This window comes from Hemitrygon akajei, chromosome 5 (assembly GCF_048418815.1).
Source record: "Hemitrygon akajei chromosome 5, sHemAka1.3, whole genome shotgun sequence".
Lineage (NCBI taxonomy): Eukaryota > Metazoa > Chordata > Chondrichthyes > Myliobatiformes > Dasyatidae > Hemitrygon > Hemitrygon akajei.
In genome coordinates this window covers 94,962,524-94,977,075 of record NC_133128.1, presented here as the reverse complement: position 1 = coordinate 94,977,075, position 14,552 = coordinate 94,962,524, and the positions used below count along the sequence as shown (strand labels likewise).

Genomic DNA, 14,552 nt, shown 5'->3' with positions numbered 1-14,552 from the left:
AGCTATAATCTTCTTTCATCCATGATTCAATTATGCCAACAAAATCATACATGCCAATCTGCTTCAAGTTTATTTACCTTATTACGTATACTTAGCAGGTTAAGCATGGTGCAATTAATGTTCTGAGCTGCGTATGTTTCAATGCAAGAAGTATGGTAGGAAAGGCAGACGTGCTCAGGACATGGATTAACAAATGGAATTAGGATATTGTAGCCACTTGTGTGACTTGGTTGCCGCTCAATATGCAGGGCTTCATTGTTTTAGATGTGACAGAGTGGTGGAAATTAAACATCAGGGAAACTGCCACAGCAGTGCTCAGTCAGAACAGACTAGAGAACTCACTTAGTGAGGGCTTTATGGGTGGAACTGAGGTATACGAAAGGAATGACCACATTAATGGGCTAGACTATAGACCACCAACAGTCTGTGCGGATTTGGAGGAACCAGTCTGTAGAGATTGCAGACAGTTGCAAGAAACTCAAGATTGTTATAAATTGTGATTTTAACTTTCCTCATATTGAATGTGACTTCCATACTCTAAAAGGACTAGATGGGATAGAGTTTGTCAAATGTGTTCATGGATGTTTCCTTCATCAGTACATAAAAGTTCCAATGAGACAGCATACAATACTGGATCTTCTATGAGGGAATAAGACAGGGCAGGTGACATAAGTTTGTGTAGGGAAACACTTTGCATCCAATGGTCATAATACTATTTATTACAAGATAGTTATGGAAAAGGATAGGTCTGGTTCTCAAGTTGAGATTCTAAATTGAAGAAATGCCAATTTTGATGGTATTACAAAGGATCTGGCAAGTGTGGATTGGAACAGGTAGTTTTCCGGCAAAGTCAAATCAAGTCAAGTCACTTTTATTGTCTTTTTGACCATAACTGCTGGTACAGTACAAAGTAAAAATGAGTGGAATCAGGGACTCTCCAGTGGATGAAAGGGGTCAGGATGGGCTGTGCTGAGGACCAAATTTCTTGGTATTCACCTGATGGAGAATCTCACCTGGTCCCTCAACACCAGCTCCATAGAAAGCTACTCTAGACTACAGACCTACACAGGACTGCGTAAAGTGCACAAAAACAGTGCAGGCATTACAATAAATAATAAACAGGACAATAGAGCAGTAAGGTGTCAGTTCAGGTTGCGGGTATTGAGGATAGCTTGGGGGAAGAAACTGTTACATAGTCTGGCCGTGAGAAACCGAATGCTTTGGAGCCTTTTCCCAGATGGCAGGAGGGAGAAGAGATTGTATGAGGGGTGCAATGGGGTCCTTTCTCCCTAGGCCTCCCGTCCCATGATCCTTTCCCTTCTCTAGCTCTGTATCCCTTTTGCCTATCACCTTTCTGGCTCTCAGCTTCACCCCACCCCCTCTGGTCTTCTCCTATCATTTCACATTTTCCCCTCCCCCTCCTACTTTCAAATCTATTACTATCCCTTCAGTTAGTCCTGACGAAGGGTCTCGGCCCAAAACGTCGACAGTGCTTCTCCCTATAGATGCTGCCTGGCCCACTGCGTTCCACCAGTATTTTGTGTGTGTAGCTCTTCTTGAATAATTGGCTATGAGCTGGATTGATAGCAAAAGCTAGCATGGGATTTCTTAAAACAAAATTGACACTAAATAAAAACAGAAAATGTCAGAAGCTGAAATGCTGCAAGTTTCAAACATATGGTAAAAGAAGCAGTCAACATTGAGTCTAAACACAAAAATACAACTGCAGATGCTGTGGATCAAAGAATACGAACACAACGCTGGAAGAACTCAGCAGGTCAGGCAGCATCCGTGAGAAAAGAGTAGCCAACGTTTTGGGCCGAGACCCTTCATCAGGAATGGGGTGGGGGAAGAGAGGGCCGAAGCCCAGTAATAGAGATAGGGTAAGGGGTAGGGCCTAGAGGCGCCAGGTGGAAAACCAATCAGAGGAAAGATAAAGGGGGGAGGGGCGGGGATAAGCATGAAAGAACTGTAGAGATAAAGAAGCAGAAAGTTGAAAGAGGAGAGAGGCAGAGAGGGACCTGGGATAGGGGAAGGGGGAGGCGGAGGGAATTACCGGACCGTGTCTGGGTCAGGATGTGTTTGAAGAGACAGAGAGAGGTGGAGATAACAGAGCATGGACAGTGAGCGAGGGTCTCACTGAACTCCCGTCGAAGAGAAGATTTGAACTTCTTCAGGGTAGGCATACCTCGAAGAGATTTCGCAGCGGAGTAACGAATCAAAACACAAAAATACAACTGCAGATGCTGTGGATCAAAGAATACGAACATTGAGTCTGCACCTCTGCTAATTTATTGACCAGATATTGGTCAACTTACTGAGACTTTCTGTTTGTATTTTAATAGCACTTGCAGTTTTCATAATTGTGTCTAAACAATCCTGAAGCTGAAATTTACTGGTGGACTTCCATTGGAACTGAAGCAACTAATGGTCTTATGGATCGGCTGCAGTGAACCCTGCTGCTGTGAACTTCAGCTCTGAATGCCGTTTGCTTGCTTTTATTGTTTGTATAATTTGTTCTTTTTTCCCCCTCTCTCTACACACTGAGCGTTTGGACAGTCTACTTTTGTTTTTAATGGGATCTGCTGGGGTTCTTTGCATTGTGGCTGCCTGTAAGGAGATGTATCTTAAGGTTGTATAAAATATACATACTTTGAACTTCTGTGGTTTTAGTTTTATTCTTTGTTGGTGCAAACTAAATCAGTAGAAAAACATGAAAATGAAGGAATTCAATAGGTGAGGACAGTGGACAGTGGGAGAAAGGAAGAGGGACACTAGAGGGTGATGATGGAGGGTGAAGGAATGCGAGGAGAATCACAATGGGGAATGGGAAAAAAAGAGAGGGGGAGAAATCAATATTCATGTGCAATGGGAAAAAAGAGAAAGGGAAGGGGAGAAATCGATATTTATGAGATTAGGATGCAGACTACCCAGACGGGAAATGAGGTGCTGTATCTCTAACCTGACAGTAGAGGAGGCCACGCCCCAGGGACCGACATGTCGGAAAACGAAGTCAAATTGAATTGTGTGGCCACCGAGAAATCGCCCTAATCGACGTCAGGTTTCACCGATGTAGAGGATGCTACACTGAGAGCAGCTGATACACTTCGCAGGTGACTCGTACAACCCTTTCTGACTGAAAGGGGGTAATTATATAGGGGATTCTGTGGGAAGACGAGTGAATACAGGACAGGAACGCACAAAAAAACCATGAATATACAAGAGGACACAGCCTCAGAATAGAGGGGCATCCTTTTAGAATGGAGATGAGGAATTTCTTTAGCCATAGAGTGGTGCATCTGAGGAATTCTTTGCCATGGGCAACTGTGGAGGCCAAGTCTTTATGTATATCTAAGACAGAGGTTGATAGATTCACGATTGGTCAGGGCGTGAAGGGATATGAGGAGAAGGCAGGGGATTGGGACAGAGAGTGTCAACCACCACTCGGCGGAACAGCGACCTCCATGTCGCGCATGCGCCGTCGGCTGCGGGGCGATCCCGCGCATGCGCACATCAGTGGGGCAGAATAGAATTAGTCGCCATCCCAGTACGGTTGTAAGGTTTTCTAGTAGCTTGGTGCGGTGAGGAAAGCGGGCGGACGCCTTGAAGAAAAGGGTGGAACCGTGGGTACAGGAACAGGTATCCCTCACCTTATCTATATTTCGGGGTGCCGGTGGATTCGATCCAGTCTAAAGAAGACATCGGGGCCCGTTTGAATCCGGCGGCTGCTCGGTACGTTAACCTGATTTGAAACGAAAGGGAGTGAAGTTGTAGCGACCGTGATATCGGAATCTGTCGCTAAAGGCGCCAGGCGCCCGTTCCGTTTAACGCCGGTGAGCGAGGCCCCTCCAACGGCGGCGGCGGCGGGAGCACGCATGCGCGTTACGAATTTTACCGCCATTAGGCGCGTGTGGGGGTGGTGAACGTACTGTGGGCATGGAGAAGCAATCTGGAGCCAGGATCCCCCTGAGGGTATGGGTTGGAGTTTGAATCTTGAAATGCCGCGTGGGTTGGGGAAGTGGATAATAGGATCAGGGGTTGGAAAGAATGGGTTCTCTCATGAATGGACTGGCCGGGAGATGTGTAGAGTGGAATCAGGGACTCTCCAGTGGATGAAAGGGGTCAGGATGGGCTGGAGAATGGGGGCATGTCACCACCTACCAGTTGAATGAAGGGGTGAGACTGTGGAGAGTGGTGGTGTATTGAATGGGATCAGGGGGTTTCTCAGTGGTTATAGGGGTAAATGTAGGGTTGAGATCAGGGGTGAAGTCAATCTTGATTTTCTGTGGTGGTCGGTGGTTTGTTTCTTCATTGCTTCTGTAAAGTAGATCAATAGTTATGGGGTAGTTGGCGATAAGGGTTGCTGGGGCTACAAGTATTGGTTTTTCTCTTGGTGGATGGGGGCAGGGTGGTCAACTGTGTTTGAAAATGGATATTGGGAAGTTAGTGGCCCTATTTTGTGTTTTTTGGGACTACGTATTGACAGGTATATGCATGGGTTCAGTAGGGTTCATCCGTTGGGTTCAGTAGGATTGTTGACCAAGGCCTTCATGAAGGCATTTGAAAAAGGTTATCCATTGAGGAACATTCAGTAAAATGGATCAACCATATTTTGGATTAGGCTTTCAGATGCATTTAAATTATTATTTTTTTATAGTATCTTCCTATATGTTTGTACAATCACGTGTTTATAAATTTTTGTTAGAACCATTGAACATTACAGCACAGAAACAGGCCTTTTGGCCCTTCTTGACTGTGTTGAACCACTTTTCTGTCCAGTCCCACTGACCTGCACCTAGACCATAATCTCTCCTTACACCTCTCATCCATGTACCTGTCCAAGTTTTTCTTAAATGTTAAAAGTGGGCCTGCATACACCACTTAACTGGCAGCTCATTCCACACTCCCACTACTCTCTGTGTGAAGAAGCTCCCCCTAATGTTCCCTTTAAACTTTTCCCTTTTCACCCTTAACCCATGTCCTCTGGGTTTTTTTTCTGTCCCCTAGCCTCAGTAGAAAAAGCCTGCTTGCATTCACTCTATCTATACCCATCATAATTTTATACACCCCTATCAAATCTCCCCTCATTCTTCTACGCTCCAGGAAATAAAGTCCTGACTTATTCAACCTTTCTCTGTAACTCAGTTTCTCAAGTGCCGGCAACATCCTTGTAAACCTTCTCTGCACTCTCTCAACCTTATTAATATCCTTCCTGTAATTTGGTGACCAAAACTGCACATATTACTCCAAATACTCCAAATTCGGCCTCACCAATGTCTTGTACAACCTCACCATAACATTCCAACTCTTATACTCAGTACTTTGATTTATAAAGGCCAATGTGCCAAAAGCTCTCTTTACGACCCTATCTATCTGTGACCCCACTTTTAGGGAATTATTTATCTGTATTCCCAGATCCCTCTGTTCTACTGTACTCCTCAGTGCCCTACCATTTACCTTGTATGTTCTACCTTGGTTTGTCCTTCCAAAGTGCAATACCTCACACTTGTCTGTAGTAAACTCCATCTGCCATTTTTCAGCCCATTTTCCCAGCTGGTCCAGATCCCTCTGCAAGCTTTGAAAACCTTCCTCACTGTCCACTACACCTCCAATCTTTGTATCATATGCAAATTTGCTCATCCAATTTACCATATTATCATCCAGATCATTGATATAGATGACAAATAACAATGGACCCAGCACTGATCCCTGTGGCACACCACTAGTCACAGGCCACCACTCAGAGAAGCAATCCTCCACTACCACTCTCTAGCTTCTCCCATTCAGCCAATGTCTAATCCAATTTACTACCTCACCATGTATACCTAGCGACTGAATCTTCCTAACTAACCTTCCATGTGGGACCTTGTCAAAGACCTTACTGAAGTCCATGTAGACAACATCCACTGCCTTCCCTTCATCCACTTCCTTGGTAACCTCCTCGAAAAACTCTTAATAGATTGGTTAAACATGACCTACCACGCACAAAGCCATGTTGACTCACCCTAATAAGTCCCTGTTTATCCAAATACTTGTAGATCCTATCTCTTAGTAATTCCTTGTAATTTCCTGGATTACTTTTAGAGCCTTTTTTAAACAACAAAACAACATGAGCTATCCTCCAATCCTCCGGTACCTTACATGTGGATACCAACATTTTAAATATATCTGCCAGGGCCCCTGCAATTTCAACATTAGCTTCCTTCAATGTCCGAGGGAATACTCTGTCAGGTCCTGGGGATTTATCTACTCTGATTTGCCTCAAGACAGCAAGCACCTCCTCTTTAATCTGTATATGTTCCATGACCTCACTGCTTGTTTGCCTTATTTCCGTAGACTCCTTGCCAGTTTCCTTAGTAAATACAGATGCAAAAAAACCATTTAAGATCTTCCCCCATTTCTTTTGGTTCCATACATAGTTAACCACTCTGATCTTCAAGAGGACCAGTTTTATCCCTTACTAACCTTTTGCTCTTAATATACCTGTAGAAGCTCTTAGGAATTTTAAATTTTTGTCTATAAGCTTGATAGGCCATAAGACTGTAAATCAAGACTGTTCTTGTTCAAAATGTTTACCCTACACTTTGAATATTCAATAAAGTAACTGTAACCATAAGATTTGTGTATCATTCTTGACTTTCTGAAGAACCTTACAGACAATATCGTCTCTATATCCAACACGTGTGCTTGTGTGTTGAGCTTGGCATTATTGCTATCATTTCCAATGATTTTTATTGAATTTTGGATGTGTGAAGTGATGTTAATTATCACCCTAAAGGGGAAAATCCCATACAGTTGCAAATGTCAATAAATTTCCTATTCCTTTCTGTTCCGAAATTCATTTCTGTGAAAGCATAAGATAATAAGTACTTAGCAAACTTGATTTCCAAACGTTGCTAAATATTTGTTTGATTATAATATGGAGCATCGTATGTTTTATCTTAATCACAGGGTTCCTTATTGCCAGGCATGATGGTTCGCTCAAGGTCAAGATCCCCAAGATGGAAGCACAGGTAAGAGATTTAAGCATTTTGAAAATGCAGTTGGTCCACCCTTCTCAAAAGATTATAAAACTGACTGGATAGAACTTAATATAAAATTGAGTACAGCAATTCTTTTAGTTCTTTTCAATAAAATAATGTCTTATTATCCTTCCATTTTCAGAAGTACAGTGTGCAATGTACTTCCCCTGTTAAGCCATCCCCGCCAACAGTATCCAATGTGATATAGATGTTATTGAGGGGGAATGGCAGTAGATGTTTTGAGCAGTGTTCTTTAATAAAATAATGAAAAGATAATTGTATTGTTTCTGTAGATGACTGAACCTGCTGATCAAATTATTTTTTGTGTTGCCTCTTTTATAGCTGTACTATTTAAACAGCAAATACTGCTACAATGTGAACAGCTAAGTTGTGAACCCAATGATATTTGGCTAATTCTTTGTATAACTTCAACTAAACTGTAGCTCATTTACACGCACTCACACACAACATTGTGCAGGGTGGCAGTGTTCTTTTGCGATGCAGAGTTGCAAACTCGACATCAACCCGGCACGGATGGAGAGCATACTTGGGGGGGGGGGGGGGGCAGTCTGTCACTGGATCGAACTCAGGAACCTCCTTTCTCGAGACCGCCACTGATCTCACTGCGCCACCAGCCAACCTTTTTTGCACAATGTAACCAGTGCATCAAAGGTATTAAAGTGGAAAAGCCTTGCACAGAGATGATCTCACACTCTCGGCCTCAGAAGTCAGGATCCAGTGGCAAGAAGAATTGTTACATCTGGCAACTTCCTTGGCTGCATTGGATGGCAGCTCATTAGAAACTGTGTATTAACAGGAAGTTGAAGTAAAGTGATGTTGGATGTCATACATTTGTGCTCCCCATTTACATTTTATTTTTGATATTTGATATTTTGTATGTTTCTGAATATCTTTGTTCTATCAAGTATGTTGGCCGCATTTATTTGATTTATTACAAAGGAGCAGAAAATATAAATGTCAGGAGACCTTTTGGATTCTTGGGTCATTTTCCATTCAGTATTCCATCTGTCTAAAACCATAATCTTTCTACTAGTTGCCTGAATTCTTGGGAAAGGATTCAATCTAGATCAAGGTTACTTGTTATTGCTACATGGCATTTCAGATCTTTCTATATAACTGTCAGTTTTTCAACGTGTGTCATTTATTCAGTTTTGGGAATGCCTAGAGGGAAACAAATAATTCATCTGGTTTTCATTGTGATAACAGATTTGTTTTGGAAGTACATGGTTGATGTTGAGAACAGAGTAGGGATCCAATGCAGAAGTAAATTAGACAGCATGGATTTGCTCTAAGATGATTAAGGATACAAGTGACAGTACAGTGTTATAATCCACAAAAACTTGTGAATTATCTACTTTATTTATACGCCAATAAATTTGATTAAAATGGAAACATAAGGGATTACTGATGCTGTTATCTGGAACTAAAAAAAATCTGTAGGTGGTACTCAGTAGGTCAGGCAGAATTTGTGAAGACAGTGTTAGCCAATGTTTAGCATCAAGCATCAGGATTAGTGTACTGGGGGTGGAGTGGTGATAGCTGGTGTAAAGAGATGAGTAGGAGGGTTGATGGAAGCAGATAAGGAGGCATGATGGGAGAAGAGGTGGTGAATGTAGACACAAGCAGGAAGATAAGTTGAGACAATAAAAGGCTGCAGGTTCTGGAACCAGATGAAGGGGGCCACTGCTTAAGGAAGAGAGGTTTGAGGCAAATCAAGAGAGAGTAAGAAATGTGTTGGGGAGGTGTTACCTGTAATTGGAAAATTCAATGCCTATGGGGTTTGAAGACATTTCTGGTTTGCACTTAACCAGACCCCAACAATGGAGATGTTGGACAGGCAGGTCAGCATGGGAGGGTAACTCGTATATTATGGTGGCTTTTGAAGGTGCTCAGTAAAGGGATTGCCCCCAGCCTACACTTGGTGAGGTAGAAGAGGTTACGTCATGAACAAAGAATGTAATAAACAGGGTTGGGATAGGTGTTGCAACTCCTGTGTTTGTAGGAGAAAGTGCCAGATGAGGGGTAGTGGTCTGTTGGGAGGTATGACAGAAGTTAGACTGAAATGTCTGCATTTACTTGTAAGGAACTAGCTGCTTTGCATTTCTAAGAAGTGGATAAATATTGTTGTGTACTTCTGAAAATTGGAGGATATTCCTTCACCTGATGTCAGTAACGAACACTGCTGGCTCAAGATTTGAAATTAACTAACTCCAGAATGATGCTAGTGGGATAAAGTTTTCAGCATTGTGTTTAAGACAAGCAAAAGCAAAAACTGCTGGAAAAACAGCAGGAAGGGCCGCTTATGTGGAAAGAAAGCCAGGACTAAAAACGTGAGCTGCAAAATTTCTGGAGGGAGGGAAGGTGGGGGAAGAATGTTCAGTCAATTTCTGCTCATGCAGGAGCAAAAGGAGGTGATAGATAAGAGCTACAGGAAGATAGTCATATTGGAGTTGCAGGAGGAAGGTAGCTGGGTGACTTATGAGAGGGAAAGGGAGTAGGTAGATAGCACATAGTACTGCTGCCATTCCCCCTCAGTAAAAGGTATACCACATTGGATCATGTTGGTGGGGACGCCCTAACGGAAAAGCCATAGCAACTACCAGGTCTGGCACTGAGCTGGGCTCTGTGGTTCATAAGGGAAGTGGGGAGAAAACAGTGATGGTGATAGGGATTCAATAGTTACAGGAGCAAACAGGACGTGGAATACTAGATAGTGTGTAGCCTCTCATGTGTAGTGCCTGGGATGTTTCAGCTTGGGCCCACAGTGTTCTTAAGGGGCGGGTGAAGTTGTGGTACATATTGGTGCCAATGACATGGGATAGATAGGAAAAGGAATGAGATCACAAAGACAGAATTTAGGGAGTTGGGTACTAAAGCAAGATCTCAAGGGTGGTAAATCTCTGGATTACTGCCTATGCCATATGCAGTGAGGGTAAGAATAGGTGATTTGGCATGTGTGGCTGAAGAATTGATGTAAGGGGCAGGGTTTGTGGATCATTGCGATCTCATCTGGGGAAGGTATGATCTATACAAAAGGAATGGCTTGCACCTGAACTCGAGAGTGACCAATATCCTTGGGGGTAGGTTTGCTAGAACTGTTGGGGAGTGTTTAAACTAGTGTGATGGGGATTAGAACCAGAGAGATAGGGCAGTTGGTGTAAAGGTAGATGCAGTGTGTAGCGAGACATTGAGGAAGGAAGTGGAAAGGGCATACTTGCTGTCAGTTACATGGGCTAGTGTGTGTGTGTGTGTATGTATTTTAATGCAAATAGTATCAGGATCAAGGGTGATGTAATTGTACTATGAATCCAGATATGGAACTACAGTGTGGTGGCCATTACAGAGCAATAGCTGCTGGATATTCCAGGTTTAGCTTTTTCAAAAGGGATAAGCAGAGAAGTCAAAGTGGTGAGAGGGTGGTTGTGGCATTGCTGGTCAGAGATAGTATTGTAGCTCTAGAAAGTGAGGACATGCTGAAGGGATTATCTACTAAGTCAGTGTGGCTGGAAGTCTGAAACAGGAAGGGAGCATCACTTTAAAAAAAAAGTGGAAAGCGGCCAGTGAAGGAGAGGAGCTTTGACTCGAGAGATTCTGGCAGTTTTGGCTGTTGGACTGTGCAATCAAGTCAAATCAAGATTTGAATAGCTCAGCAGAAAGCTGTTGATTAGACAATCAAGATTTGAATAGCTCAGACTCAGCAGAAAGCAACTGACTGGGCAGTGGAGGTCAGGTGACCAAGCAGTTTGAAAAGCTCAAACAAATAGAGGGGTTGCTCAAGCGGAGCGGCCAGTGAAGGAGTGGAGCTTTGAGGCTTTGACTTGAGAGGCGGAGGACGAGTTTGTTCCCAGTTGGTCTTTACAATGCCTCCTGAGAAGGTGATGTGCCTCTCCTGTGAGATGTGGCAGTCTTGGGGGAACTCCCCTCTCTCGCAGAGTCACATCTGCCAGGTGCATACGGCTGGGCGATCTGGAAGACCGTGTCAGGAATCTGGAGCAGCAGCTGGATGACCTTAGACTCATAAGAGAGAATGAGACAATCACAGATGAGAGCTACAGGGAGCTAGTCACACCTAGGCTGTCGGAAGCAGGTTGTTGGGTGACAGTCAGAGGGGGGAAAGCGAAGGTGAGTAGACAGGTAGTGCAGAGCACCCCTGTAGCCATTCCCATGAATAATAAGTTTACTGTCCTGGATACTGTTGGCAGGGACGACCGACCAGGTGTGAGCCACGGTGGCAGGGCCTCTAGCACTGAGTCTGACCCTGTGGTGCAGAATGATGGGATGGAGAAGAGGAGAGCTGTCATCATTGGAGACTCTATAGTCAGGAGCAGACAGGAGATTTTGTGGACGTGAGAAGGACACCCGCATGGTTTGTTGCCTCCCGGATGCCAGGGTCTGGGATGTCTCTGACCGGGTGCACGACATCCTGGTACGAGAGGGAAAGCAACCAGAAGTCATGATACATGTTGGTACCAACGACATAGGCAGGAAGAGGGATGAGGTCCTGAAGTGTGAGTTTTGGGAACTAGGCAGAAGGCTGAATAACAAGACCTTAAGGGTGGCGTTCTCAGGATTGCTGCCAGTGCTACATGATAGTGATGGTAAGAATTGGAGGAGATGGCAGTTGAATGTGTGGCTGAGGAGTTGGTGCAGGGGGCAGGGTTTTAGAGTTTTGGATCATTGGGATCTCTTCTGGGGAAGGTGGGACCTGTACAGATTGGATGGGTTGCACCTGAACTCGAGGGAGAGCAATGTCCTTGCAGGTAGGTTTGCTAGCATGGTTCGGGAGGGTTTAAACTAATTTGCAAGGGGTGTGGGACCCGGAGCGATAGAGCAGTGAAAGAAGTGCATGGAGTAAAGCCAGATCTAACATATAGAGAGGCTTTGAGGAAAGAGAAGCAGAATAAAGGGTGTAAAGGTAGTAAGGTAGAAGGGCTGACATGTGTGTACTTCAATGCAAGAAGCATCAGGAACAAAGGTGATAAACTGAGAGCTTAGATACATATATGGAATTATGATGTAGTGGCCATTACAGAGATTTGGCTGGCACCAGGGCAGGAATGGATTCTCAATAAAGCAATTTCAGTGCTTTAAAAGGGATAGCGAGGGGGGAAAAGGGGAAGAGGGGTGGCATTACTGGTCAGGGATACTATTACAGCTACAGAAAGGGTGGGTAATGTAGCAGGATCCTCTTTTGAGTCAGTGTGGGTGGAAGTCAGGAACAGGAAGGGAGCAGTTACTCTATTGGGGGTATTCTATAGGCCCCCTGGTGGCAGCAGAAATACCGAGGAGCAGATTGGGAGGCAGATTTTGGAAAGGTGCAAAAATAACAGGGTTGTTATCATGGGTGACTTTAACTTCCCTAATATTGATTGGCACCTGATTAGTTCCAAGGGTTTAGATGGGGCAGAGTTTGTTAAGTGTGTCCAGGACAGATTCCTGTCACAGTATGTTGACAGGCTGACTAGGGGGAATGCCATACTAGATCTAGTATTAGGTAACGAATCGGGTCAGGTCACAGATCTCTCAGTGAGTGAGATCTGGGGGACAGTTACCACCGCTCCCTGGCCTTTAGCATTATCATGGAAAAGGATAGAATTAGAGAGGACAGGAAAATTTTTAATTGGGGAAGGGCAAATTATGAGGCAATAAGGCTAGAACTTGCAGGAGTGAATTGGAATGATGTTTTTGCAGGGAAATGTACTATGGACATGTGGTCGATGTTTAAGGATCTCTTGCAGGATGTTAGGGATAAATTTGTCGTGGTGAGGAAGATAAAGAATTATAGGGTGAAGGAACCATGGGTGACAAGTGAGGTGGAAAATCTAGTCAGGTGGAAGAATGCAACATACATGAGGTTTAGGAAGCAAGGATCAGATTTGTCTATTGAGGAATATAGGGTAGCAAGAAAGTAGCTTAAGAAGGGGCTGAGCAGAGCAAGAAGGGGGCATGAGAAGGCCTTGGCGAGTAGGGTAAAGGAAAACCCCAAGGCATTCTTCAATTATGTGAAGAACAAAAAGATGACAGGAGTGAAGGTAGGACCGATTAGAGATAAAAGTGGGAAGATGTGCCTGGAGGCTGTGGAAGTGAGCGAGGTCCTCAACGAATACCTTTCTTCGGTATTCACTACTGAGAGGGAACTTGATGACAGTGAGGACAGTATGAGTGAGGTTGTAGATATTAACGGAGAGGAGGTGTTGGAGTTGTTAAAATACATTAGGATGGATAAGTCCCTGGGGCCTGACGGAATAATCCCCAGGCTGCTCCATGAGGCGAGGGAAAAGATTGCTGAGCCTCTGGCTAGGATCTTTATGTCCTCGTTGTCCACGGGAATGGTACCGGAGGATTGGAGGGAGTCGAATGTTGTCCCCTTGTTTGAAAAAGGTAGTAGGGATAGTCCAGGTAATTATAGACCAGTGAGTTGCATGCCATCTTGGACAATGTCTCCCATCCACTTCATCATGTACTGGTTAGGCACAGGAGTACATTCAGCCAGAGACTCATTCCACCGAGATGCAACACTAAGCGTCATAGGAAGTCATTCCTGCCTGTGGCCATCAAACTTTACAACTCCTCCCTCGGAGTGTCAGACACCCTGAGCCAATAGGCTGGTCCTGGACTAATTTCCACTTGGCATTATTTACTTACTTATTCATGGTTTTATATTGCTATATTTCTGCACTATTCTTGGTTGGTGCGACTGTAACGAAACCCAATTTCCCTCGGGATCAATAAAGTATGTCTGTCTGTCTTCTGTCTTTCTGTGTTGGGAAAGCTGTTGGAAAAGATTCTTAGAGATAGGATCTATGGGCATTTAGAGAATCATGGTCTGATCAGGGACAGTCAGCATGGCTTTGTGAAGGGCAGATCGTGTCTAAGAAGCTTGATAGAGTTCTACCTGCGTCTCAATATCACCAGGACCAAGGAGATGGTGGTGGACTTTAGGAGATCTAGGCCTCATATGGAGCCAGTGATCATTAATGGAGAATGTGTGGAGCAGGTTAAGACCTACAAGTATCTGGGAGTACAGTTAGACGAGAAGCTAGACTGGACTGCCAACACAGATGCCTTGTGCAGGAAGGCACAGAGTCGACTGTACTTCCTAAGAAGGTTGGCGTCATTCAATGTCTGTAGTGAGATGCTGAAGATGTTCTATAGGTCAGTTGTGGAGAGCGCCCTCTTCTTTGTGGTGGCGTGTTGGGGAGGAAGCATTAAGAAGAGGGACGCCTCACGTCTTAATAAGCTGGTAAGGAAGGCGGGCTCTGTCGTGGGCAAAGTACTGGAGAGTTTAACATCGGTAGCTGAGCGAAGGGCGCTGAGTAGGCTACGGTCAATTATGGAAAACTCTGAACATCCTCTACATAGCACCATCCAGAGACAGAGAAGCAGTTTCAGCGACAGGTTACTATCGATGCAATGCTCCTCAGACAGGATGAAGAGGTCAATACTCCCCAATGCCATTAGGCTTTACAATTCTACCGCCAGGACTTAAGAACTTTTTAAAAGCTATTA

The 14,552-nt window shown here is 44.3% G+C and overlaps 1 protein-coding gene and 1 long non-coding RNA gene across 6 annotated transcripts in view; one reads left to right on the top strand and one right to left on the bottom strand.

Moving 5' to 3' along the window:
* LOC140728010 (uncharacterized) overlaps positions 1-3,790 on the bottom strand; it is a 46,485-nt gene extending 42,695 nt beyond the window's left edge. Inside the window, exon 1 of the long non-coding RNA XR_012098984.1 lies at positions 3,651-3,790. This is a non-coding gene — a long non-coding RNA (uncharacterized lncRNA). The remainder of the gene's footprint in view (positions 1-3,650) is intronic.
* The window catches only part of LOC140728004 (BCLAF1 and THRAP3 family member 3-like), a 55,358-nt gene continuing 43,416 nt past the window's right edge, over positions 2,611-14,552 (top strand). Inside the window, exons 1-2 of one of the 5 annotated variants that reach the window (XM_073046086.1) lie at positions 2,611-3,113; positions 6,952-7,013. In XM_073046086.1, the coding sequence (XP_072902187.1) occupies positions 6,970-7,013 (44 nt within the window). In that variant the 5' untranslated portion in view covers positions 2,611-3,113; positions 6,952-6,969. Of the gene's footprint in view, positions 3,114-3,164; positions 3,834-6,951; positions 7,014-14,552 lie in introns of those variants that run through there. The other 4 variants (XM_073046087.1, XM_073046084.1, XM_073046088.1 and 1 more) reach the window with 4 other exon arrangements.